At 54.5% G+C, this 25,331-nt stretch overlaps 3 protein-coding genes across 3 annotated transcripts in view; 2 read left to right on the top strand and 1 right to left on the bottom strand.

Annotated features, from left to right (window-relative positions):
• Positions 1–12,978, bottom strand: part of TDRD9 (tudor domain containing 9) — a 61,684-nt gene extending 48,706 nt beyond the window's left edge. Inside the window, exons 1-2 of the mRNA XM_024568108.4 lie at positions 12,767–12,978; positions 1,074–1,180 (exon numbers count right to left, since the gene is read on the bottom strand). Coding sequence (XP_024423876.3) covers positions 1,074–1,180; positions 12,767–12,978 — 319 coding nt within the window. The remainder of the gene's footprint in view (positions 1–1,073; positions 1,181–12,766) is intronic.
• RD3L (RD3 like) lies at positions 6,566–7,777 on the top strand. Its single transcript, XM_071222099.1, is given in 5 exon segments — positions 6,566–6,627; positions 6,629–6,713; positions 6,716–6,861; positions 7,425–7,545; positions 7,547–7,777. Coding segments are annotated over 5 exon segments (645 nt in total).
• Positions 12,979–18,269: 5,291 nt separating the features above from the next.
• ATP5MJ (ATP synthase membrane subunit j) lies at positions 18,270–23,999 on the top strand. The gene is made up of 4 exons (XM_024567803.3): positions 18,270–18,399; positions 21,539–21,662; positions 22,401–22,424; positions 23,828–23,999. Exons 2-4 carry the CDS (start codon positions 21,539–21,541, stop codon positions 23,860–23,862), a joined length of 183 nt encoding a protein of 60 aa, XP_024423571.1. The 5' UTR covers positions 18,270–18,399; the 3' UTR covers positions 23,863–23,999.
• The last annotated feature ends 1,332 nt before the right edge of the window (positions 24,000–25,331 follow it).

Here is a 25,331-nt window from a genome sequence, read left to right as displayed (position 1 = left end):
CCCCTGGCTGCAAGGGCAGGCGGGAGGCTGCGCGCACAACGCTTAAAGCAAAACACCGTGGGCTGGCGCCCAGCACGCGGAGAGGGCGCAACGCAGACAGTTAGCCCAGCCCTGGCTGGGGTGGCTCCGTGGGCTGACCGCCAGCCTGCGGACTGAACAGTCACCAGTTCGATTCCCCAGGCAGGGCGCTTGCCTGGGTTGTGGGCTGGGTCCCCAATGGGGACATTCAGGAGGCAGCTTGGTGATGTTCCTCGCCCTCTTTCTCCCTCCTTCCCCCTCCTAAAAATAATTAAAATGTTTTTTAGAAAAAGATATAATTAGCTCAGAAAAAGAAACTGCATACTCATAGGAAGTGGTTCCATCCAAACTCTGAACAACTATACACTTGTGGGTGGGGTGAAAAAGGATCTTTTACCTTTTACTTTATATATTTGTATACTGCTTAAAATTGCTTTATTTATAAAAACTGTAGTGATTTTTATTTTTTTAAATATTTATTTATTTATTCTTAGAGCAGAAGGAAGGGATAACGAGAGGGAGAGAAACATCAATGCGCGCCCCCCACCGAGGACCTGGCCTGCACCCCAGGCATGTGCCCTGACTGGGAGTTGAACCAGTGACCCTTTTGGTTCTCAGGCCATCACTCAATCCACTGAGCCACACCAGCCAGGGCTAAAACTGTAGTAATTTTAAAATAAATTCCTAATTAATAGGACCATTATGAGTCTTCCAAAGAATAGACTATTTAGGAACTATATTTAAAAGAGAAAAAAAAAATAATCAACTTAGTCCCCCAAAATCCCAAATTAACAAGTAGTATGAATTCTTTATTGACCAAATACTACATCTCTTAGACTTTAACGACTTTAGCGTTTTAGGGGCCCCGGCTGGGGTGGTGAACACACACTACAATACGCAGGTGACGTATGACAGAACTGTCCACCTGAAACCCGTGTAGCTGGGGCAGCCGGCGCCGCTCCGGCACATGCAGTTTGGAAGGAGAGACCGTGGCGCTCGGGCGTCTCACGTGGCGGCTCCCACGTCCCGCTCTGCGAGCGCTGACCCGCCGCTACCTGGCCGGCTGCTGGGAAGGTCCGGGCCACGCACGTCGAACTCCTGTGCTTCCAGCTGTCGGTACTTGCTTATATACTCCAGCTCCGCGGTCTTCTGGCTGAGGGGCCTGCGAAGAACATCGAGAGTCAGCACACCGCTCCCGAAAAGCCAAGGGACCCCATATGCTACAGCAATGGTTTTGTGAATGTTTTACTTATTGACTTGGCGGGGGGGGGGGGGGGGGGGGAGCGAAACATCGATTTGTCGTCCCACTTCCTGATTATGCCTCCATGGCTGCCTCCGGTAGGCGGCCTGCCGGGGATCAAACCCTGCCCCGTGGAGCTCAGGGAGGCGCCCTGGCCAGCTGAGCCACCGGCCAGGGCTGAGCAGCGATTTTTAACAGGTGCGCTGCAAGGGTTTTTAAAGCATGCGACACCTGACTGTTTGGTCAAGGGCACTGACCTCTTCTCCCTTAGGCTGTCAAGTTAAAAAATGACAACAGCCAACACAACAATAGCCGCCCAGTGTGAATGAATCAAAATTATACCTGTTTTTTGTCAGATTAGCAAAAAATAAATTTTTTGGAGTGCCAAAGAATTTTAGTAATTAGTTTATATGTGCCATGAGATGAAAAAGGTTGAAAATCACTGTGCTGGAGGAATTCTTGACTATTTTTACGTTAAGCCATAGAAGAAACGCAAATTGTCAATAAATATATAAAAATTCACTCAAATTTACAGTCATTTACCAAGTAGATAAAAATTAAAATGATGAGAAGCCATTGTTTCATCCTTCAAATTGGCACAAAAAAAGTCCTCAGCTTATAGGGGAGGGTACTAAACGGGTCTGGCATCTCTTCTGCAATGTCCGCCCAGGTGCTGGCAGCAGGAGCCTGAAAGGCACAGGTGGGCGAGGGGCACTGGGAGGGGCTGGGGCCGGGGCCGGGACCGACAGTAAGGACGGCCTCTGCACGCAGTGAGACGGTCTGGGCAGAGAGAGAGGTCAGTCCGGCTCCTATGGTGACAGACGGCTCCGACTGGTGAGGGGTGGGGTGATGGGGCACCGACAGCAGAGGCAGAAAGACCCCCTTAGGGTGTTAGTGACACACAGGGCCCCCCCAGTGGTGTGGACGAGCATGGCAGCCCACCGACTAAGTGGGTGCATCAGACCTGGGCAGGAAAAGCAGAGAGAGGGTTAAGACCGTCTGCTAGGTCCTGGGTCCGGTGAGCCCGGGCACACACAGGCACCTGTGTGCCCGCAGAACGAGGTGTGGCCCTCGACAGACCACGAGCAGCTCTCGGAGGGCTCGGAAAGTGCACACAACAGGCCAGCCGGGGGACCAAGAGGCAGGCACCAGCAGCCAGCTGTGAGGTCACCGCCCTTGGCCGTGGCCCGCACCCCCACAATGCGGGCACTGTACCTCAGGAGCAGGGAAGGGACTCCAAATGCGCAAAATGGGGGAGCCCCCACTTTGGGGTTTTTTCCTGCCTTCTCCATCCTCCAGGGGCAGCAGGAGCTGGGAGACGGCACTACCCCCCGCCCCTCTGGTCCCCTGCCCTCCCACTGCAGTGCCGATGAGGCAGGTGGGCAGAGCAGGTGCAGAAAGTGTGGGGCAGAGCAGGGCAACAAAGGACGAACCAGGAAAGGCCCAGGGTCGGGAACCCGCAGACCCCAGGCCCACCCAGGGCCAGGCCAGCCGGGGTCGGCTGTTGGGAGCTGGCTCCAGGTGGCTCCGTGCAGGACAGCCCGGGGACACTGTGGAGGCTCTGGAGCCCGGGGGCCTGACCCACAGCCCAGAGGCTGATGGGGACCTGAGCCTGAAGGAGGCTGGCCCGCTGTACCCCCAGCAGCTCCCCAGTCTCAGTGCCCAGGACACACCGGTTACCATGAAGGCCAGGTGCGCCTCCCGGAGGGAGCAACACACACACACTTTGCCTACCCGGCACCTGATCTGGGGACAAGAGCCCAACCGCCGCACCTCACCCCCAGCTGGCGTCGGCTCCCAGCCAACACCCGGGCACTTACACCTTTGTCTGGAAAGCTAATATCCTTCCATGTGCTGCAACTTTGAGAGTAGAGAAGGCCTTCTTACACAGGGATACGAAAAAGGGACGTCAAAAGGAAAGGAGCAGCACCCTCAGATCACAATCTAAGACTCAGGGCCGCCGTCTGGGCTGCGAGAAGCGCGCGGAAAGGGAGGCGCCTGTGCAGGCGGCCGGGGAGCGCGCAGCCCCACCGAGACAGGCTCTGAGCTTCACAAGCACGCACCGTGGCACCTAATTAACGTGTTCACGGAGAAAGTAGTATCGGGGGAACACTTAACGTCACAGTCTCTCCTCAGATGTTACCTGCATCTTCAACGGCCAAAAAGGAAGAGCCAATAACCCAGGGTCCTCCAGCAGAAGCCAAGGGAAAGACAGAAGGACGCCCTTCGGAAGGTCTCCTGGCACCGAGGCTTCCTTCAGGTGCCACCACCCAGCACTGGGCCAGAGGCCCCACTGCAAGTCCGTGGAAGTGGCGCCTGGCTCCCGGCCTGCCCTTCAAGACTCCACAACTCCGTCCTCCCAGAAGGACCCCCTTACGTTCCTCCTGACACATGGTACAATCTCGCACGCGTGCGCACACACTCACACACGATGAAGGATACAGTCCTGTTTCACGCTGCATCCGTGAAACTGCGCGCTATTCAGCTGACAAGACGTAGCCAAAACCCAGGACGAGGAGCAGAGAAGCTGCCCTACATGCTCCGCAGCCTCAGCTGCGTCTTCCACACGACAGGCCCGGGTGAGGTGCACTTCACTAGCGGCAACGTGCTCATTCCGCTTCCTACGTCTGCAAAAAGCCCGGGGCTAGTCTGGCTCGCCCTGCTGCTCGAGAAGGATCAGTGCAAAGGCGCCCTCCCCACCTGCAAATACCTGTGTTCTCACCTGCCTGGCAGCAGGAAACCACTGCACGCAGAGAATGGCATGCGGGCTCGGTGCCGACCTGGCCGTCTCAGGAGATGGGACAAAAACCAGGATGTGGAAGTGCACAAGGGGCACACCCCAACACGAAGACACTGACAGACCCGAGTGAGGTCAAAGGAAGGTGCTCCGAACGCGGGCCGAGGCGAGGGCCGCTCCGCACAGTCAGACGCGGACAAGGTCTCAACAGCGCACTGACTGACGGACATCCCTACCCAGCCGGCCCGGCCGGACTCCAGCTCTAACAGGCGGGGGTGGGGGGGGGTGTAGCACGGGGTTCGAGTGCTGGACAGCTGAAGACATTCTGACGCCCTTGCTGGGTGACCCTGCGCTGGCACTGGTCCGCCCACGAGCGGCGGGCCCTTCCTGCTCCCTGCTGCGCCCCCACCCTCACCAGCGTCCAGGCCACGGCACAGACAAGGGACATCTGCTGGGAGCCAGGGAGCCAGCCATCCCAGTGGACAGCGCATCAGAAAGGACCGGAAACCGGGGCGAGGAGAGAACAGAAACGCAGACCAGTGACTCTCTGAGTAACAGCAAAGAGAAATGAGCTGGAGGTCACGGGGACGCCAAGGAAGTAACAGGGACGCCCTCCGCAGACGGGAGGAGAAAGTGAGCTGTGCCCTGGAGGAGAGTGGCACAAGGTGGGTCCACGGAAGAGACAAAGACAAGTGTAACAGGAGAAACAGCTGGGGGAGGGGGGCTCTGGAGAAGGGACAGGGGGGCACGGCGCCTGCCAGGCAGTCCGGCTGGGACAAAAGACTGCTCGGGGCTGGGCGCGAGGGCGGGACTGCAGAGAGCCTCGAGCGCAGGTCCCGTGGTGCTCCACATGCAGCACCTTCCGAGGCCCACGGGAAACATCGCAGTGCCCACAGAGGCCGTTCAGAGGGAGAAGCAGCAGCGCCCATCCTTCCGCAGCCGCAAACCCGACCGGACGGGTGTGTCCCAGCAAATTTGTGGAGCCACACACCACGCGATGTGACAGCCTTCCCGCTGACGATAATGAAGCCTGACGTCGGGCGCTCTCCCCACCGGGAGCAGCAGGGGCAGTAGACGCCACACACACAGTGCCTCTCTCACACATGACACGCAGGGCTGACGGGAACCGCGTCTGCCCTTCACGGCGCACTGGGAGGAAACGGCAGGAGGAGACACTCTTAAGCATCGTCGATGGAAAAGCCATGGGCAGTGAAGTGACCTGGAGCTGCGTGTGCAAGACCCGCCACTCCCCGGCTCGCGCCGGCCCGGCCCGCAGAGCAGCCGTGCCCGCCCGCACAGGCAGCAGTCTCCTGCACTGAATTCCACGCGCTTAACCCCGTCTTTCCTGGCCTTGACCTACTGCTGCCTCACACCGTGTTCCTAAAGAGATCACACGCGCACTTCACAGCTATCTGCCGACGCCCGCGTGATGCCCGCAAGGACCAGAGCCTGCTCCCACACGCGAGTGCCTCCAGGTGGTGAGCAAGACTGGCTCCGGTGTCACGTCCACCTGGCAGCCCACAGACACCCACACCGCACCCCGCCCAGCTCCTCAACGATAAGGAGCCTCCCCGGAACATGCGTCTGCCAGCAGTCCGGTCGCATGTCATCCCCTCCAGTGAGAGGCGACCTGGCTTCTATGCGGCCCGAGGCTGACGCAGCAGGGCAGCAGGGCTATTTTCGGAGTCCAGACCCGCAAGGCAGCGCACAGCAGGCAGTGCAGCCGGCAACCGTCCTCCCGTGGCAAGCACAGCCTCGGGGCACCGATCACTCCCCCGCCCCCCCAGACGCACACACAGGGGTCCGAGTGCACGGAGGCCCACGCTGCAGCAGCCCCGTCTCTGCACATGACTGCGCCGCCCCCAAAGGGCAGGCCGTCCTTTACGTAATGTGGGGGACTCAGTGGTAAGTCCGGCTGCCGCTTCCTCCAGCCCATCTGCAGGGGAGGCAGTGAGCACTCTCCCTGGAAGACACCACAACCCCGCTCCTCACACAGAAGTTGTGTGCTCCAAACCCGGCTTCAGTGGGTAAACCAGGAGAGGCTCACTCCTGCAACAGGGGACCCAGCCCCCAGCAGCAGGCCTGCACGAGCTGCCGTGCCCCCACCAACTCAGGGAGTCGAGCAGTGCCGCCACAGCGGGCCCACCAACCTAACAGGTACGCTTTCAGCCTTTTCCATACAAACCTAAGCAAGAGTATGTCTCTAGGTGGCACTTTACATTAATATGGTAAATGCTTTTCAATAGCAAGAACTTTTAATAGCAAGTGTTACTTTCAACAGCAAGTGTTACTTTCAGAAAATGTTCAGCCTGCAGATTATCTCTAACTTTGTACATTTCCTTCCTGCCTAGCTACACAAAAGCGTTTTCAAAGGTTGATTTTTGGTACCAACCTAGTTAGTAATTGAAAGACTTCACCCATATTCTAGTCTTACTTTGACCTGTGTACCTAACGAGTGAGACACCCACCCACTCTTCTGGCAGACCTGCTATGAAAGAACAAACGTCTGCTCATCAGAGCCACAATGCTTTATGCAAAGAAATGAGCAAGAATTTCTCCACAGGCTGAAGATGCCCCTCTTCGGCTGGATGGAAGGGCCAAAGCACAGCCCATGCAGCCCCGCCCACCGCCCCAGCCCAGGGGGGCGGCAGGACGCTGCTCCAAGAGTTGCAGTGTTACCGGGAGGAGCGAGAGAGGTCACTCCAAGAGATGGAAAACGGGCCCAAGTGAAAAGAACGGGTGCGGATCACCGCTGGCTGAGGAACTACCGGATCCCCCACACAAGCATCCCCGCTGCCGAACAGAGACAGCTTGAAGCTCTCTGCTCCCAAGTGCAGCCCCGCCAAACCGGGGCCACCCTCAGCAGGTAAAGGCCGACCTTCTCCGTGATACGTGCACCATCGGGTCCTGGCGCCTCACCCGTTCAGACCAGACACCGCATTCTATCCTATAAACTCTTTATTTTTTTAAAGATTTTGGTTACTTTTAGAGGGGTAGGGAAGGAGAACTAGAGGGAGAGAAACATCAGTGTGTGGTTGCCTCTTGTACACCCCCTACTGGGGGCCTGGCCCACAACCCAGGCATGTGCCCTGACTGGGAATTGAACTGGCGACCCTGTGGTTCACAGGCCTGCGCTCAGTCCACTGAGCCACACCAGCCAGGGCTGTCATATGAACTCTTTAATTGTACGTATCAAATTCCCAGCAACCACCCTCCCTAACGGGAGGCTAGACAGAGATACCTGTTGTTATCTCCCTGGCTAGGGAGCACCTCCACACCCCACTCCGTGCGCAAGGCTGAGGCACAGTGCAGGCCGCTCACAAGGCGGGCAGCTGCCACACCATGGCACCACACAGGCCACACTTTGGAGAATAAGGGAGATGGCAGCAGAGACGTCTGACCTGCACACTCACCACTGCTTCCCTCTAGATTTCAAGAAGCGTTGGCGGAAAACGACGTGCGGCCCTGGGAGATTGTCTACATCTTCAAGCAGGTTCTGGAAGACGCCCTGGGTAGCAAAGGCGGGCAGCCGGGGGGCCTGGCAGCGGGGAGCACGGGGGCCCCCCGCTCAGCCTGCGTGCCCAGGGGACTGCACCTGGAGCTCAGACAAGGATGAGATTCCCACTGTTTCCAGCTACGTGGACAGAAACAGGAAGAACAGACTCCCCGAGTGCGCACGCAGGACACAGAACCTGCCGTGTGACCGCCACCCAGTTGGGTTGCTGGGATGGGAGGTGTTCCGAGGCCCACCTCCAGGTCAGGGCACTCGACATCAGGAATGAGAACAGGTGACGTGACGCCGTGTGCCTCTTTGCCGCGAGGTCAGAGTTAAACTTCCTGTGGATGTGCCCTCCCTCTTCAATGGGGTCTCTTTCGGAACCTCTGGAAAAATGCAGTGTTTCTTAACTGACGTGTTTCCCAAATATTTTGAAAACAATTTCTGAAGTATCATCTTACGCCTCAAAGCATGTCCCAGGAAGTAAGGCATTGGTTTAGGATGGAATTTGACCAGTTCGGGGTGAGATCTGGGCGTTAACCTTGACTCTGATTCTGAAAGGAACCCAGTGACAGGAATCCGCTCTCCTCTGACCGCGAGCGCCCTGCAGCCGGGAGGGGGACAGCGCCAGGCGGGACCTGCTGAAGACAAAGCTTCACCCTGACACTCACAGCGGTTTCAGCCTCAGCTCAGCGGAGGGAAGGCGTGGAAACATGGCTCCGGGCCGCTGTCAGTAAGAAGGGACAGCCCAGCTTAACCTGGTAGCTGCCGCTGCCAAAGAAAGCAATGCTGGTGTGTACTTCCAAACAGCCCTGTGCTCATTTAAAGTAACAAAGTACTTAACACCTAACTTAACACCTCAAATTTCATTAAGGTAGGACACTTCCTTGGTCATGTTTATTTTTATGATAAAGTGCTAGAGCTTTACCGTTCTTAAAGGTAATTCCCAAGGAACCTAATGTCTGTGACTTTCCGTCTGGAGATGTGGGGGCGGGGCTCCATCTAAAAAGGGAAAACTCAAGACTGGGACGAGACACCCGCTCCCAGAAAGCCCCTCTGCCTGTGTCTCCCTGCACCCACTGTGAGTGGGCAGCACACGGCCTTCACTGCGAACCCTGTCCCACGCGGTGCGGAGCTGGCCAGGGTCTGGGGAGAAACGCTCGCTCCTATCCCTCCTCCTTCAGTCCCTGTGACCCCACTTCTCCGTGGTGTCTGCACCACGAGAGCACAAGTGGACAGCACCTGCGGGAGAGGTGTGGGGCCCACGGGCAGGACCCCTCGCCGTGCAGCACACGGGGGAGACGGCAAACACAAGTCTCAGCAGTGTCGCCTCCACAGGGAGACCACGAGTCAGAGAACGGGGACACTGTCCATAAGCCCAGCACTGGAACTGGCACCCCCCCATGTCCGTCAGGAAGCGGGCACCAGGAGGAGCCCCCACGCTCCCTTCTCCCTCCAAGGTGCCTCCAGCTGCCAGGAGCAGCAGAAGTGACCACGCCGTCCTCCTCCCTGGCCGCACAAGGACACGGTCACTTTTTTTTAAGTAACTTCTAACAAAAAGCTCACAGGGGCCGGCGTGGCTCAGTGGGTTGGAGCGTCATCCCATGACCCGAAAGGCTGCAGGTTCCATCCCCAGTTGGGACGCCTGCAAGAGGCAACTGATCAGCCCTGGCTAGTGTGGCTCAGGGGACTGAGCACCAGCCTGCAAACCAGAGGGTCGCTGGTTCGATTCCCAGTCAGGGCACATGCCTGGGTTGCAGGCAGGCCTGCAGTAGAGGGCCTACGAGACACAACCACACATTGATCTTTCTCTCCCTTTCTCCCTCCCCTCCCCTTTAAAAAAAAATAGAGGCAAATGTTTCTCACACTGGTCTTTCTACCCCTCTCTCCCCCCACCCTTCTCCTCTCTCTAAAATCAATAAGCATGTCCTTGGGGAAGGATTTTTAAAAAACAAAAGCTTATTATCTCACAGTTTCTGTAACTCAGAAACCAGGTACGCTCAACTGAGTCCTCTGCTTAGGGCCCCAAAGGCCAAAACCCAGGAGCCAGCAGGGCCGCCTTCCCTGCAGGAAAGCCATTCGCACTGCTGGCCAGACTCTCTGTATTGAAGCTGTGGGCCTGAGGCCCCACTTCCTTGCTCCCCAGCAGCCCTCGGCCACCCGGCCAGTCAGGTCTCCGCCTGCGGTGTCAACCCTCCCGCACCCCCCCACCGCCCCTCTGACAATGGCCAGTCAGGGCCCACAGGAGCTCTGAACCCGAGTCCCAGAAGCAGGCCTCCACTCTGAAGGCTGCCCGTGATTAGATGGTCAGGTGAGCTCCCCACGGCAGGGCCTGTAGCCCGGCCACATCTGCCAAGCCCCTGGGCCCTGTCACACGTCCACAAGCTCCAAGGATAACGGAGGGAGGGGTCATTCTGCCTCCCACGACCGTTTATTACAGGAAGCTGAGTGGGCCACTCTGCCACCCAGGTCTCTTTCCTCAGCTATGATCAGAAGCGCTGTCGACCTAAGGGGCTGTTTCGAGGACTGAGCGCTGCCGCCACAGTGAGTGGCGTGCCTGGTGCACGCGGGGGGGGGGGGGGGGGGGGGCACGCAGGTGCACGCGAGGGGTGGAAGGACGGAAAGCCCCTCTCAGGCCCTCCTCACCGGCACCTGCTCTGTCTCTCCCCTCGAGCGGCCCCGCACTGTCAATGCGCACAGAGGTGCTGCCTCTCAGAGCCCGTCCTCAGGACTGGGGAGGGCACCGGAAGTGTCCCCCTCGCAGGGGCTTGAACACTTACACAGGCGGGCCAGAACCGAGCTCCCAGACCCCGGGCCCACGGTGACAGCAAACGAACTGGGGCTGCACCACCAGCCCCAAACCTCCTGATTTACCACCACTCGCCCTGACTGTCCAGCTACAACCGCGCCCCCTTCTTCGGTCCAACAAAAACTCACAGCCCCACACCCCAGGGCTGCTGCACTTCTCCACACCCAGCCCCTGCCCTCTCTTGAGGAAGTAAAAATAAAACTTTGCTCTCTGCCTTTCCTTCTCCTGTGAATTCTTTCCTAGCCCAGGTCACAGGCCACCCTCACATCGAGGGTCCAGGACGGCACTTCCAGGAGGAGAACTACTCGGAGACGAGCGCCCCCGCTGTCTGCCTGCCCCTAGTTAACTGTGGAGGTTGAAACTCCTACGGCAGGGTGACAGGGTAACTTTGCCCGTGCTGACTGCGGTGATTTTTTAAACGGGGCTTGTGTTTTGTCTTTTCACGAGTCTGAAAAATAATTTTCATTGACTTTACAGAAGTTTCAATCCATAAAGAACAGAAAATTTAAATAACTGGTCGTTAGTAGTTAAAAGGACATTTAGATCTATACTTCCGGTTTCTGACAAGGTTGATAAAAATTTACTTCCAACATCACAGTGAGTTCTTTAAAGGCAGAACTGTTCTGTCCTCCAAGTCTGGGAGCAAGCTTGTCCCAGGCAGTAAGCAGGGCAGCCTCGGATGGTTCAGCAGAGTAATCCAAGGAAACACAGTGTCCAAAAGCATGGACTCAGCAGCCACTCTCAGGCACACAAGGGTCTCTTTGTCCCCTCCTGGCCTCCGGGAAACAAGTTTACCCAAGATCCCAAGTTGCGCCTGACTCTGCAAAGGCTTGAAATGAGCCATGAAAATCTGACCCACAAGGTCAGACAGAGCAACAAGCAAGATCAACTTACAAAACTAACAAAACCCACTCTCTCCACAGTACAGGACATTGAGCTTGGGGGAAAGGGGCCGATCAGGGCCCCGGCCAGAGGCGCTCCACACGGGCCTTCCCTGAGGGAGCAGGGGTTTTGCTCCTGGGGTCTGGGTCTTCTAAAACAGAAGGCGTCCTCCGGCCTCGTTATTTCCATCGAAACCCCACCAACACAGTAACTGACAGTAGCACTTAAGTCCAAGAACGGCGGGAGGCAGGGCGTTAGTAAAACTGACCATCCAGCACTCATGAGCCTCGGTATCCACCCAACTGCACTGAAAACTTCCGACCCCACAGCACACCTGCACGTGGACGCTCACCGCAGCTCGTTCCTAACTGCCAAAGTTTGGACACCACCCACTTCACCTCTTCAGCAGGTGATGGATAAGTAGTCTGTGGTAGATCGACACGGAATATCATTGGGAGCCTAAAAAAAAAAGTATTGGGTTGGCCAAAAAGCCCGTTATGTTTTTCCCATAAAATAAAAGACACACTTTTCATTTTCACCAGTAACTTTATTGATTTGGATGTTTTGAGGATGTTGGCTCTCTCCTGCCATTGGCTTCTAGTGGGGAGAGGCCAGGGGTGCTGCTAAACACCTTCCAATGCATGAGACAGCCCCACGGCAGAGAATTATTTGGCCAAAATGTCAGTAGTAGCAAGAAACTTCACACACCACTTCCGACATGTTTGATCAGTCACTGAACCTTCTCCACACACCGCACAAATCTTTGCATTTGTTGCATTTTTACCTTTCTTGAAATAATAAAGCATAATACACCAAAAATGTTGCGTGTCTTCTTCCATCTTCAATATTAAAATAGCTGCACAAAAATTCACCAATTTTGATGCTCTTTTAAAGGCACAACAATATGACAGCTGTCACAATACAATCTAACCAAATTGTTTCGAATGAAGTTAAAGACAACTAAGCACTACTGGAGCCACTGTACTGAAAAACGTAACAGAGTTTTGGCCAACCCAATAGCTATCAGTCCATGAAAAGCCGCGGAGGAACCTTAAACGCCTGTTGCCAAGTGAAAGTCGCCAGTGTGAAAAGGCTGCATACCTGTGGTCAGCGCTATTTAAAAAGATCAGTGGTGGCCGGCCGGGGGATGCCTAGGCGGAGCAGAAGGATTTTTAGGGCAATGGTGGGCACAGGTCGGGGCACCAACACCAACAGTGAACCCTCATCTTAACCATGGACTTCAGTTACTGATGACGCATCACACCGGTTCACCAGCTGTAACAAACTATAGCAAATGCTAACAAGGGTAAACACTTGTGGGAGGGTGGGGGGAGTGCACGGCACGCAGTACTCTCCGCTCAATTCTTCAGTAACCCTAAACAGCTTTAAGAAATAGTCCATTACTAAAAAACTCGGTCGAACTCCGCTTCTGGTCGGGAGAGGCGAGCCTGGTGTAGGTGGCGGCATGGGACTCATCCGTAGACAGCTCACAAACCGGGGCGTCGGGGGCCAGGGATGTGCCACAGGGCCCCAGTCCAGGGGTCCGGGCCCCACACCCACCCTCAGCCTCGCCTGGCCTCCTACCTCCTGGACGTCGCTTGGCGCGCCTCCCCCTGGGCCTGGGCGGGGGCCGAGGCAGCGGGGTGGGCCCCAGGGACCCCATCACCCCGCCGGGCCTCGTCCCTGGCCGCCTCCGCCGGGAAGGCGGGCGGCGAGCCCAGCAGCTCCACATCGGTCACGGTCTTGCCGATGGTGAACCAGTCGTTGATCTGGTCCACGGTGAGCTTGCGTAGCATGGTCGTAGCCTGGAGTCAGGGCCACTTCAACCGCCAGACCAAGCGGAGGAAACTGGCGCCGGCTGGCACTGGCGAAGGCGGGAACGCCACGCAGCGTCGACGGCGCTCGCAGCCCCGCCCTGCTAGAGGCCCTCCAATCAGAGCGCGCCAGTGCCCTAGGCCTGTGCCCCGTGTGGTGCGCTAGGCCTGCCGGGAGCTGGGCTCGCCCGGTCCCAGCAAAGAGACCTGGGCAGCAGGTCAGCGGTCCCCAGGGGCAGTGTAGGGGGCCGCTCCGCTGTCTGGGCGTGGGCGAGGGGTCTGCAGACTGGAGGTGTGAGACTGGGCCTCGGGTTTCCGCCCTCTCCCTCTGGGGGTTGGTCCACAGCATTTACGGAGCCCCCGCCCCGCCCGTGTGCCTGGCCTGTGCAGGGACACGGGATACCGCAGTGACAGAGCTCAGGGTGCGGAGGCGGAAAGCAGACCCGCCAAGGGATTTGTGCTTGTCTTGTGGCTGGCTGCAAAACTGGAACACCTTGCACCTAATTTGGGGGAGAGGAGCAAGGAGCTCAGGGAAGGCCTCTTGGAGAAAAACGACACCCAAGTGGATGCCTGCGGGACAACCAGGGAAGAATCGGACCAGAGAAGACTCGGAGGGGAGCATAGGAGAGGGGCACGTGGGCAGAGGTCTGGATACTGGCAGCCTTGATGGCTGAGTTGAGGATCTGGAAGAAGTTCTCTGAGGCCAGAACATAAAATTTATGTCACAAATAAACTGAATTCATCTTCCTTCTCCCTAAGCGTGTGTCTCAGGGGCACTGCCCTACGCACAGGTAGGCAGGTGGTGATAGGCACAGATTTGGAGGTCGTCAGCAAATGGACGGTGGTTAAAACCCCAAAGCCGCCGAAATAGTCCAGACCAAGCTCTGGATGAATAAAGGGACGCGGAGGACAGAACCCTAGGAAACAGCCTGATGGGAGAGTCAGAGGAATGACAACCGTCTGCCCACTATACTGTTGGTGCCCAGTGCAGCATCTGGCACCATGGGGGGCTCTCAGGAAAGAGCCGTGTGAAAGAATCTGTATGGGGACCAATAGTGTGAAGTCCACAATCAGTTAGGCCCTGGAATATGCCCCCAAAATGCTCAAATAGATTAGCTCGAGAAACCGCAGCACAAGTCGGACTAGGCAGGCTTGACCTACTGGCGTCACACCAAAAAGAGAAGGCGGCGAGCCCAGTATGGTACCAAACTGGGAGTCTCAGGTCCAGATCCTGGCCTCACCACTAACTTACATTGGGATGGCCAAAATGTTTGTCCGTTTTTTTCTGTGGGATGGCTCTAGTAGTGCTTAGTTGTCTTTAACTTCATTCAAAACAATTTTGTTAGATTGTATTGTGACAGCTGTCATAGCAGCATGCATTTTTAAAAATGTATCAAAATTGGTGATTTTTTTTGTGTATCCATTTTAATACTGAAGATGGAAGAAAATACACATTTTCAGCATATTATGCTTTTATTATTTCAAGAGGGGTAAAAAACACAACTGAAATGCAAAAAAAAAAAATTATGTTGTGTATGGGGAAGGTGCTGCAACTGATCAAACATGTCCAAAGCAGTTTGTGAAGTTTTGTGCTGGAGATTTCTCAATGGGAGATGCTTGTGATCAGGTAGACCAGTTGGAGTTGACAGTGATAAAATGGAGATGTTAATTGAGAACAATCAACAATCTACCACACAGGAGACAGCTGACTTACTTAAAATATCCAAATCAATAGAGTTATTGATGAAAATGAAAAATGTGTGTTTTATTTTACAGAAAAAAATACACGAACTTTTTGGCCAACCCAGTGTTATGATGAGCTTTGGGCCGTGTATTCCAACTATTCCAAACAGTGCAGCCTTGATTTGGAAATACTTCAACTTCATACTTTATGTGAAGTCTAGCACATGTTCTAAATTTCTCAAAATATATTGTAACCACTAACAACTCTGGAACTCACTGGTGTTTGTGTTCCCTGGTATGCCACTGTTCCCACTGGCTGTTGTCCTTTGCTAATGTAATGAATATGTTTTTAAGTAGAAGTTGCTCTTTTCCTGAAAAAGGTTCATTTAACACATTCTCTTGAGGGCTTTTTCTGTGGTCTTTGATGCTTTTGGGTTACTATCTTCTTCCGTCCTCTTGAGTTTTGAGTTTTTAACTACAGTTTGAAGACAGTGTGTTGATGATTCTTCACTTTGGAGATTTTTTTTTCTCATTTAACTGCCGTTTTCCTGACTAAACACTAGTTAGCATTCTGTGTCTCCTAGACTGAATGGCTTTGAGCTCCCTTCCTTTGGTGTGGTAAGTCTTGGCGCTCCACACACGCCCCAGCTCGTCTTGCATTCCTGTCTAAAGTTCAGTTAAAAAGAGGCAGCTTGACGGTTCCCAAGAGGCTTGTAGACGGCGAGGCCAGAGCAGGCGGGATGCCTGCTGCAGAGCTGCGGCCTTGGAGGTTTGCTCGTTTGCATTCCCAGAGCAGCGTGAGCTGCAGGCCCAGAGGGGGAAAACAACGAACAGCAATTTCAGTTGCTGTTGATGCCAAAGCTGCATGGTTCTGGTTCCTGGGATGTGTTGGATTTGCAACTGAAGACATTAAAAATCTGTTGATCTCAAGTCAAGTTTGAAGTTCAAAAGCTTTGTCTTGAAATAGCTTACAATGATGCTCTTCAAGTTTCGCCTGAATGTTTGTTGTCCTTAGCAGTTTTCTGAAATGTTCGAAGTCTAAAGCGTCCCTATTCTAAGACGGTGGTTGTCAGACCTGGTCCTTGTCTCAGGACCCCTTTACACTCTTTAAAATAATTGAAGACCCTGAAGAATTTTTGTTTAACTGTGTTACATCTACCATTTCAGGGATCACAGTATTTTTTTTTTTACTTTTTAATTCATTTTAAAATAATAAAACTATATGAAGTTAAAGAGAATATTTTTATGAAAAGTAACTATATTTTTAAAAATTTTGCCCTGGCTGGTGTGGCTCAGTGGATTGAGTGCCAGCCTGCAAACTGAAGTGTTGCTGGTTCGATTCCCAGTCCGGGCATGTGCCTGGGTTTCAGGCGGGGTCCCCAGTGGGGTGGGGGGGTGAGAGGCAACCACATACTGATGTTTCTCTCCCTCTCTTTTTCCCTCCCTTACCCTCTCTCTGAAAGTAAATAAATAAAATCTGTAAAAAAACAAAAAAGGTGTAATAAATTAAGTAAATCTTTAAAAATAATTTTTAAAATTAAAATAATTCTTTTTTTTTTTTTTTTTTTTTTCTCTGCTCTGGCTGTTGCGGCCCAGTGGATTGAGCACCAGCCTGTGAACCTAAAGGTCACCAGTTCGATTCCCAGTCAGGGACATTCCTGGGTTGGGGGCCAGGTCCCTGGCTGGGGGCGTGCAACCCCCAACCTATGGGGGCAACCTATGGTTGTTTCTTGCACATCAAGGTTTCTTTCCTTCTCTTTCTCTACCCCTTCCCCTCTCTCTAAAAATAAATAAAATCTGATGCAGGATCCTGTGTTGTGGCAGCAATAGACAAAAACACACGGACTACAGAAATCCTGTGGAGGAAAAGGGACGGCGAGGCCACTCTCTCTAAGTGAGAGAAGGCGAGAGGGCTAGAGAGAGCCCGAGAGAGAGGGCCCATCCCCGCCTGGACAGGCTTTTGTTGTTTTTCTGGGCACATTCCATCAAGGATGGTCCTCATTTACTATGCACAGGTTCACCAGAGGTGATTACCTTTTATGGACAACAAAGGACAGAATACTGCTAATTACTTCAAAGAGAAGGATGTTACAGCTCAAGGGGGAAACTCCCCACACTCCATACTTAGGTGGTTTAGCACAGACTTTAGGAAATTAAAGATACTCAGTAAACATTTGCTGCCTCAATTCAGGGTGAGGGAGTTTTAGCAAAAGCAAGTCTCATAGCAGCCTAGGTGCAATGCAGGCCTGATTCCCCACGGGAGAACCTGTCTGTGGGCGTGGGTCCTGCCCGCCAACCTCGCTCCCCACTGGCTTTTCCAAGTGGGGGCTGGGCCACATTTCTCACGCGTGGAACGGTTCCCCATAAAAATCTAAAAAAATAAATATGTTTTTCTGTGTGAGAAGAGTGACACTTTTACATTGTCAAAGATCTCTTAATGTCTGCCTTCCTGGAAGACGGCTGGATTCTCATACCTGCTTCTGTATTCATTCTCTTGTGATGCCGCAAGTCACATAGCCTCTGGAAAAGTCCACCATACACTTGTGGAAAATTTTAGTGAAAAAGACAATTAACATTTTACCATTATTTTGACAATAATGTTGACTCTCTGGGGGCCTTGGAGACCCCCAAACCATGCTTTGAGAACCAGCATCCTAAAGTGGCAAGCAAGCCTTCCAAGTTTCCAATACAGCTGCAATTAATTGACCATAAGCTTTTTTCTCTCAGAAGCAGGACTGTGTCCATTGATCTTCCCTCCCCCATCTCCTCCCTTCCATCTCAGCTCCTTTCCTTCTGCCTGAATAATGAGTGCTTTTCTTTCTTTCTCTTTTTTTTTCCCCTTGCAGATTTAGTGGTGATTATTCCCTCAGTCCCAGTTTGTCTGAAATGTCATTTCACCTTCTTCACTGAATGTCAATTTCCATATACACTGAATTCTAGATTGGTAATTATTTAAAGATTTTTTCTTTCTTTTTTAAAGATTTTATTTATTTATTTTTAGAGAGAGGGGAAGGGAGGGAAAAAGATGAAGAGAAACATCAGTGTGTTGTTGCCTCTTGAGCACCCCCTACTGGGGACCTGGTCTGCAACCCAGGCGTGTGCCCTGACTGGGAATCAAACCAGCAACCCTTGGGTTCGCAGGGTGGCACTCAATCCACTGTACCAGCCAGGGTACAGTTGTTTTTAAAGCCTGTATGTGTTAGGTCCAGTGTCTGGAGCCCCTGTGGAAGGTTTTATGTTGGTTATTGAGTAGAATTACTAGGCACAGAATAGATGCATTAAAATATGCAGAGCAAAGATGTCAATAGAACAAAGAAATGGCAAGAAAACCACAGAGGCAGGGGACTCAATTTCTCGAGCTTTAGCTGAGCAAGTAAAGACGGTCCCTTTTTCCGGTTGACCTACTCGTCCGCTTTGTCCAGGCCCTTTCCAGTATCAGCATTGAAAGTCCCGCAACCCGGACAAATCCCCAGGGTTTGTCACTGTTTTTTGAAACACACCCAAGCCCCTCCCCCGGCGCTCCACCTCCAAGCCTGCAGCATCGGAGCGGCCGCTGGGGGCGCTGTGGTGAGCAGCCGCGACCTGGAAAGTGTTCTGGCATTGGGGAGCCGCCGCTCCTTCCGCCTTCCCGGCAGGCCCTGCGCAGCGCCTGCGCATTCGGTGACCTTTCCAAATCGTTGGCTGTGCTGGGGCTCCCTGAGCCGTTGGTCCTGCGACGGGGTGAGTGCGGGAATCGGTGCCCGGTGCTCGGCGTGGGCAGCCGGGACCGTGGGGGACGGGATGGTGGCCGGCGAAGGCTCGGGCCTGAGTGTGCCTGCCGGGGGAGCCGGCGGCGAGCGGGGCCCTCCCCAGCCCTACAGCAGCCCCACATCAACCCCTGTTGACCTTGGGGCCGAGCTCCTCCCCTGCCCGCGCAAGTTTTTCCGCCCCGGTCCCCAAAACTGGAGAATCCAGTCCAGGGGTTAGGGTTAGTGGGCGGCAGCCGCCCCCGTCCCCCTTTGATGGGGAGCGTCCTCAGCCGTGCAGGATTCAGCCGCCGAGCCGAGGTCACGCCGCAGCCAGTGATGAGCCAAGAGTCCAAGCAAGAACCATTACCCGCGTCTAGCACCTTCCCCCCGAGTCCCTAAAGTTCCCGCAACACATTTGTCTCCAGGTGGAACTGTGTGTATGCCATGGGGGAGGGGAAACGGGACCAAAACGGGGTCGAACTCGTCCTGCAAGCTCCGGCCTGGGGTCAGACGTTCCCTCCAGTGAGGTCAGGGAGTGGTTTGCTGTTAACGTGCCAAAACCTTTGCAGAGTGAAACAGACACGGTGGACCCCCGATTGACGTTTGAGTAGAGTGGGCCTGTGGTGCTGTAAAACCCGCACACAGAGCCGGGAACTGTGGATGGCCAGAGGGGACTCAGACGGAGAAAGTAGGGGCCTCACTTTGTCAGATGTTGAGAACATGTCACTTGTTCAGCCCCGTATGACAACTTTAGTTAAAAGGAAAGTCCCGGGGAAAGGTAAGTGTTTGTAGTATAGAGATAGCAGCCAGGATAATTGTAGGTGAGCAGACAATGCCGGGGCCCCTGGTCCGGAGCAAAACGTCAGGACAGCAGACATGTCTTTGGTCCCTTCTTACCCACCTCCTCTGCACCCTCCAGCCGCTTCTCTGCGCCCTCCTGTTGTAATCAGATGTGTGTAGTCAGCTCCTTAAAGGATCGCTCTGACGGTTCACTGAGTTCTTACTCCACACCAGGCGCTAGGCAGGGTTTGATGTCTCCTTGAGTTCCACCAGGTGCCTGGGGTCCAGGAGGAGGCAGCCCTGTTTCACAGAAAGGAAAACTCCTGAAACAGCAGCTTCAGGGACTTGCCCAAGGTTGAGAGCAGAGCAGGCAGACCTGGTTCCAACACAGCCCAGGATTCCAGGTTTCTGGCCTCTTGGTCCCCTGGAGCACCTCTCTCCCCACTCACTGCTGGGTGCCAGCAGGAGAGGCCTGCCCTCTGAGCCTCTGAGGTCTGCCCTTCCCCGGGCTTCCAGAGACGGCCTCAGGTCCTGTTAGGATCCCCTCAGGCTCCTACTCAAGCAGGTTGTTGGTTTCTTGGAGCCTCATGCTGGCAGAGCATCTCAGTTCCATCTGAGGACAGGGACTCTGAGGGCTTCCAGGAAGAGGACAGGGCCACCTCCTGCAAGGGTCAAGCTCCAGGCTCTCCTGGGAAGAGCTGGAAGCCAGGCCTGGGGGCTGATTCTCGAGGAGCAGGGTTGGGTGATGGCAGACAACTTGATCCAAGGTCTCACTTGTAGGGGTGGGGAACAGTGCAGGAGGCAAAGGGTAGGAAGTGCTTTGTGAATGCTGGCAAATTTGCATGGCATTCTTAGAGTGAGAGCGGGGGTCCTGACTGTGGCCTGGCCTGCCTTCCCTTCCCTAGTGCAGCAGTGGTATTTTATGTAACAAGTGCTCGACAGAGGACCCCAGACACTGAACACCTGGCGTGGAGTAACCCACCTTCCTGACAGCCCCTTGAGGCAGGCACTGTTTTGGGCCCTGTTTACAGGTGTGGAACCTGAGGCAGTTTAACTTAGCTGGGGAGTGGCAGAGCCGGAGCTGGGGTCTGGGCAGCCCCTGGGCCTTCTTCCCAACCCCCCCCCCCCCCCCCCGACATGCACTCTGGCCCGGGGGTCTCGGTGCACACAGGCTGCCTAGTGCAGGCTCAGGTCTCCGCTGCTGAAGGAACGAGCAGGGACGGCAGGCCCCAGGCTTCCATGATTGGGGACCAGAACTCACGGAGGCGAGCCCGGGTGCAGGCAGCCCGAGGGGTGAGGCTGCGTCACCAGGGAAGCAAAGGGGCGTTTTCTTGCGAAATGGGAAGGCCGCGCAGGTGATCCCTGACAGCGGTTGGAATGGCTGCAGGAGGTGGACCGGGTGCTCCAAAGCTCACTGGGAGAGAAGTGGGTGTGTCCCACTTAGAGTACGTCGCAAACCACGAACGTGAAAAAAGCATTACTTTGAGACCTGCACGTAAAGGTGAGCTGTGTAAGTGCAGAAATCGACGGCTTTTACTGATCAGGTTCAGTAATTGGTAAACATTTTTATTCATGAAATAAGTTATGTGGTAATTGCAGCTCTTAGGACATAGCCTTGTCGTCTTAAGCTGCTTCGTATTTAGCGACAGACTTGTAGACGGAGGTACGTGTAAAATGTGGCGGCTGTAGTTCACAACCTGTGCTGTATGGTGTCGCCGAGAGACAGGCCGTGGGGTGGTAGGCGTGTTGATTAGCCGCATGGGGGAGATCCTTTCACAGTGCGCACCTGTACGACGTCCCCACCACGATGTACACTTCAAATACGTCACACTTTCACAAGTGCTTAAACCTCAGTAGGGCTGAAGTTTAAAGCAGCACCAAGGTGCAGCCGACCACTGCGCCTGAGCCTGCGCGTGGGGCCCCCAGGGAACCCCCGCGCCCTGGCCATGCTCTTCTCCAGCTTTAAGTGCCATGCCGACAGGCCTTAGCCGGGTGGTGCAGACGTACGAGGTCTCAGCTTGAAAGCTGTAAGAGTGGTCTGGGGCACACCGTGAGTGGAGGGTAGCTCTTGGGGTACATCCGATGGCACTGCAGTGTGGCGCAGGCTTGAGCGGTGAGAGGTGACTGAGTGCTCCGGTGGCCAGGGTCGAGGCGTCAAGGGGAGGGTGGCGCTCGCAGAGCCAAGAGCGGGGATCCGTGAGGGTGCATGTGTCAGGGGCACGTCTGGCGTCTGCAGGTCCCTGATGTGTGGTTGGGGGAGATCAGGTAAACTTAATAAATAGAGGGAGGTCCCTGCCAGTCCAGTTTAAAGCCACGGTCATGTTAACATTTATCACTGTGTTCCTTTGCAGATGTTTCAGAGCCTCGTGAAAAATGTCTGGGTCCCCATGAAGCCCTACTACACCCAGGTTTACCAGGAGATCTGGATGGGAATGGGGCTGATGGCCTTCATCGTCTACAAAATCAGGAGCGCTGGTGAGTCTCCATGCTTGATTCACTGGAGGTCAGGAGGGCGTGCCTTTCAGAAGGAGTCACGGTGCACCCTATGAAGGATGGTGGTTCTTAGCTGGGTGTGGCCATCGGCAGGCCGGTGGACCTCGCTAAGATGGGGGGGATACACGCCAGCCCTGACACATTAGGGGACCGCTGGGGAAATTTGAGGAAGACCAGGGTATCAGGGAATTGTGACTTTTCTTAGGTGTGACAGTGGTTATTTTGAATGCGCAGCAGCTATGCTTAGTTTTAAGAAATGCAGACTGGACTCTCTGGGGGTGAGGTCATGGTGTCCCTTGTTTTACTGTTCCTCTTCCGTTGTGCTGCACATTTGAAGTAATCATATTAAGAGTTGCAGCAGGGTAGCCATTTGGTTCTCAGTGGAGCAGAGCTGCGGCCCAATCATGTATGAATAAGCGATTGGTCAAAAAGAGGAGAGAAAGGAGAAAACTTTGCCTTGCAACACTGGAGTTTGGGGTGGGGTGTGGAGTAGAGGGCTGAGCAGATGTGGGGAAACTGTTTAGCTGCTTACAGGACGTCTGTGGTAGAAATTCTGCTTCTTGGCCATGAGACATAGGAAGCCCCGTTTTCTGAAAGTTTCCTGTAGCAGCTTGGCACAGGCTGTGAGCTTTCCTGCCAGGAGCTGACCTCCTCAGTGAGTTGTCCAAGGGCTTTTTGTAAAGCGCTAGTGTGACCAATTTGCCTTTCTTTGTGTTTTAGATAAAAGAAGTAAAGCGTTGAAAGGTAAGGTTTTTGCTTTTTGAGTGGGTGGGGAGGGGAAACACCATCGCACCGACCCAGGCCAGGGCGTCGCGGTGCCCGGAACTGGTGCTCACTCGTCATTCGGTGAACGCACTGAGTCGGCCGGAAGGTCCGTTAGGGCCTTTCCACACGATGGCTCTAGTGGCGCTCAGCTGTCTTTAACTTCATTCAGAACAATTTTGTTAGACTGTATTGTGGCAGCTGTCATATCAGTGTGCATTTAAAAAAACAAATTCACCCTGGCTGGTGTGGCTCAGTGGACTGAGTGCCAGCCTGCAAACCGAAGGGTCACCGGTTCGATTCCCAGTCAGGGCACATGCCTGGTTGTAGGCTGGGTCTCCAGTGCAGGGCACACAAGAGGCAACCACACATTGATGTTTCTCTCCCTCTTTCTCCTTCTCTTCCCTTCTCTCTAAAACAACCAAAAACAAAAACTTATCAAAATTAGTGAATTTTCATATAGCCACTTTAATATTAAAGATGGAAGAAGATATGCAACATTTTCAACATATTATGCTTTATTGTTTGAAGAAAGGTAAAAACACAACTGAAACACAAAAAGTTTTTCAGCGTGTGGAGAAGGTGCTGTGACCGATCGAATGTGACAAAGTGGTTTGCGAAGTTTCTTGGTAATACTGACATCCTGCCCAGATAATTCTCTGCCGTGGGGCTGTCTCATGCACTGGAAGGTGTTTGCAGCACCTCTGGCCCCTCCCCACTAGAAGCCAATAGCAGGAGATACCTAACATACTCAAAACATCCAAATGGATAAAGTTATTGGTAAAAAGGAAAAAGGTGTCTCTTGTTTGATGGAAAAAACTAAAGGCTTTTTGGCCACCCCAATAGAAGGCGCAGTGGAGATGTTCTGAGCGTGAAGTTCTGCTTCTTGTGGTTTGGATGTTAAAATCCACCCCTCGTCCCTGTGGGCCGAGTGGGAGCCCTGCTTGCAGGCAGGTGGAGACCAGGCCAGCTGGGCAGCTAGACTGCGGGTGGGGCAGCCCAAGGCAGCAGTGGAGGCGCGGCGCTGTGCAGCGGTGTGCCTAGAGGAGAGCACCAGTGCCTGCGGCCCTGGCTAGTGCCGGGCGGCCCTTCACCTTGTTCCCCAAGTGATGGGGAAGCTGGCCAACTGAGTCCGGCTCACCCAGAACTGCTCCTCACCTTTGGGAGGCTGCATTCCGCCCCCCAGTGCTCTCCTGCAGGTGAGCTGCACACCTGTGCATCGACCCCACAGACCCTTCAGCTCCCCGGTGACCCGGGTGGAGACACCTCTCTGAACTTCAGATCAGTGAACAGTGCTTCCGCTCCGTGCCCTGCTGATGCTCACACAGCGACCTGGCTCTGCTGGCCCGTCCTCAGCAGGATCTGTGTTTTGCTTCTTTCCAAAGGTTCAAGTCCCGCACCTGCTCACGGCCACCACTAAGCAGCTGAACCCAAGTGCGCAGCGGGTGGAGCGTCACCGGGCTGTGTGGTGAAGCTCCGTTAGATGGGGACTCGGGGCTCGCTATGTTGTAGAAGTGCCGTTTCCTTGCTGGCATGAATAAACGCACCTGTGAGACACCCTGGCCTGATCAGTGTTCCTCCCGCCACTCCCATGTACCTGTCGGACCCTGAGGCGCCCTGTGCACAGCAGGTGGGGTCAGACTGGCCCGGCCACACTGGCCCATCCTTAGGGATCCCGAAGAACTGGGGAGTCAACATTTCAGTTACCGTAGCAGCTGGGGGTCAGATCTAGGCACTCACCCGTTGACATTCAATATCAATAAATATTTTTACACTGGGGATTCTCCTACTTGCCCTTGCGACCTCTGAGCCTCCGTTTTCTCTGTGGAAAGTGGAGACAATGACATGTGCATTCTCACTGAGGTCATTGTGAAGACTGGGGGGGGGTGGACAAGCACAGTATTTCAGCTGACGTGCTTTCGAGGTGGGCCACTCAGACCACGCGGTGGGGGCGGGGGGTGCACGCTCCAGGAGATTCCCTCAGGAAGTCCAAAATCAACTGGCAGTCCTTCAGTTCGGCTAATACCAGACGGTACTGCGTGACATTCATCTCTAGCCAAAGCGATGACCAGACCCCTAGACGTGTGTGTTAAAAACCATTCCGAGCAGTAAGCTTGCCAGCAGGTGAGTACAGTTTGAAACCTGGTTCTTTGCAGGGCACTGGGGGTCTGGCTGTGGAACCGAGCTGGAGGCCCGGCTGGTCTCTGGCTGCGTCTCTTCCCCTGCTTCTCCATGTCTCCAGAGTGTTGTGTCAGGCCAGCCCGTGCCGTTGTCTGTCCAATGACCGCCACTTCCTGGCGGTGTCTGGGCCTCTGTTTCATTTGTGGAGTGGGGTCAGGTGTGCCTCGTGTGCTCAGCTCAGGGAGCACTTGGCAGGAAGGCACTGGGCAGCCTCAGGATACCGTTGGAGGTGGGGAGGGGTCCATCCCGATGGGATTCACGTCCTCTCTGGTAGATGTTTGTGCGGCCTCCTGGGTAAGTGGGCCCTGTGGTTCAGGAAGACCCCATCTCAGAAATCACTCACTGGGCCGTCTGCTCTCGAACCTGAGCTTGTGCTGGCCTCACCTAGGGGCCAGTAACGTGCTGCCCACTCTTGGTCTGGGCCGTGCCCGAGACACCGTCCTTCTCAGGGACGCCACCCGGGAAACCACTGACCTGTACGGAGAGCAGGGCCCTCGGGTGCACCCCATGGCTCCCTGGGGCGCCCCCAACACCAGGGCTGTGCGTCGCAGTAAGTTAGTTCTAAGAACCAAGCAAGGTGGACCTACAGGCCCAGGTACAGAGGAGAAAACTAGAGCTGAGGGGCAGTGACGTGCCAATGGTCACCTGGCCAGGGTTGGGACTGGGCCTTGGGCTCTAGGACACCTGGTCAGTTCTATAGGAAGAAGT

This window comes from Desmodus rotundus, chromosome 7, assembly GCF_022682495.2.
Source record: "Desmodus rotundus isolate HL8 chromosome 7, HLdesRot8A.1, whole genome shotgun sequence".
Taxonomy (NCBI): Eukaryota; Metazoa; Chordata; class Mammalia; order Chiroptera; family Phyllostomidae; genus Desmodus; species Desmodus rotundus.
This window is presented reverse-complemented; position numbering and strand designations above follow the sequence as displayed.

What these genes read in the sequence shown, in the direction of transcription:
- ATP5MJ (XM_024567803.3), top strand. Translation starts at nt 21,539, where the DNA reads ATGTTTCAGAGCCTCGTGAAAAATGTCTGGGTCCCCATGAAGCCCTAC. An exon ending in CTACAAAATCAGGAGCGCTG is followed by an intron (nt 21,663 to 22,400) that starts GTGAGTCTCCAT and finishes TTTGTGTTTTAG; the next exon opens with ATAAAAGAAGTAAAGCGTTG. An exon ending in AAGAAGTAAAGCGTTGAAAG is followed by an intron (nt 22,425 to 23,827) that starts GTAAGGTTTTTG and finishes TTCTTTCCAAAG; the next exon opens with GTTCAAGTCCCGCACCTGCT.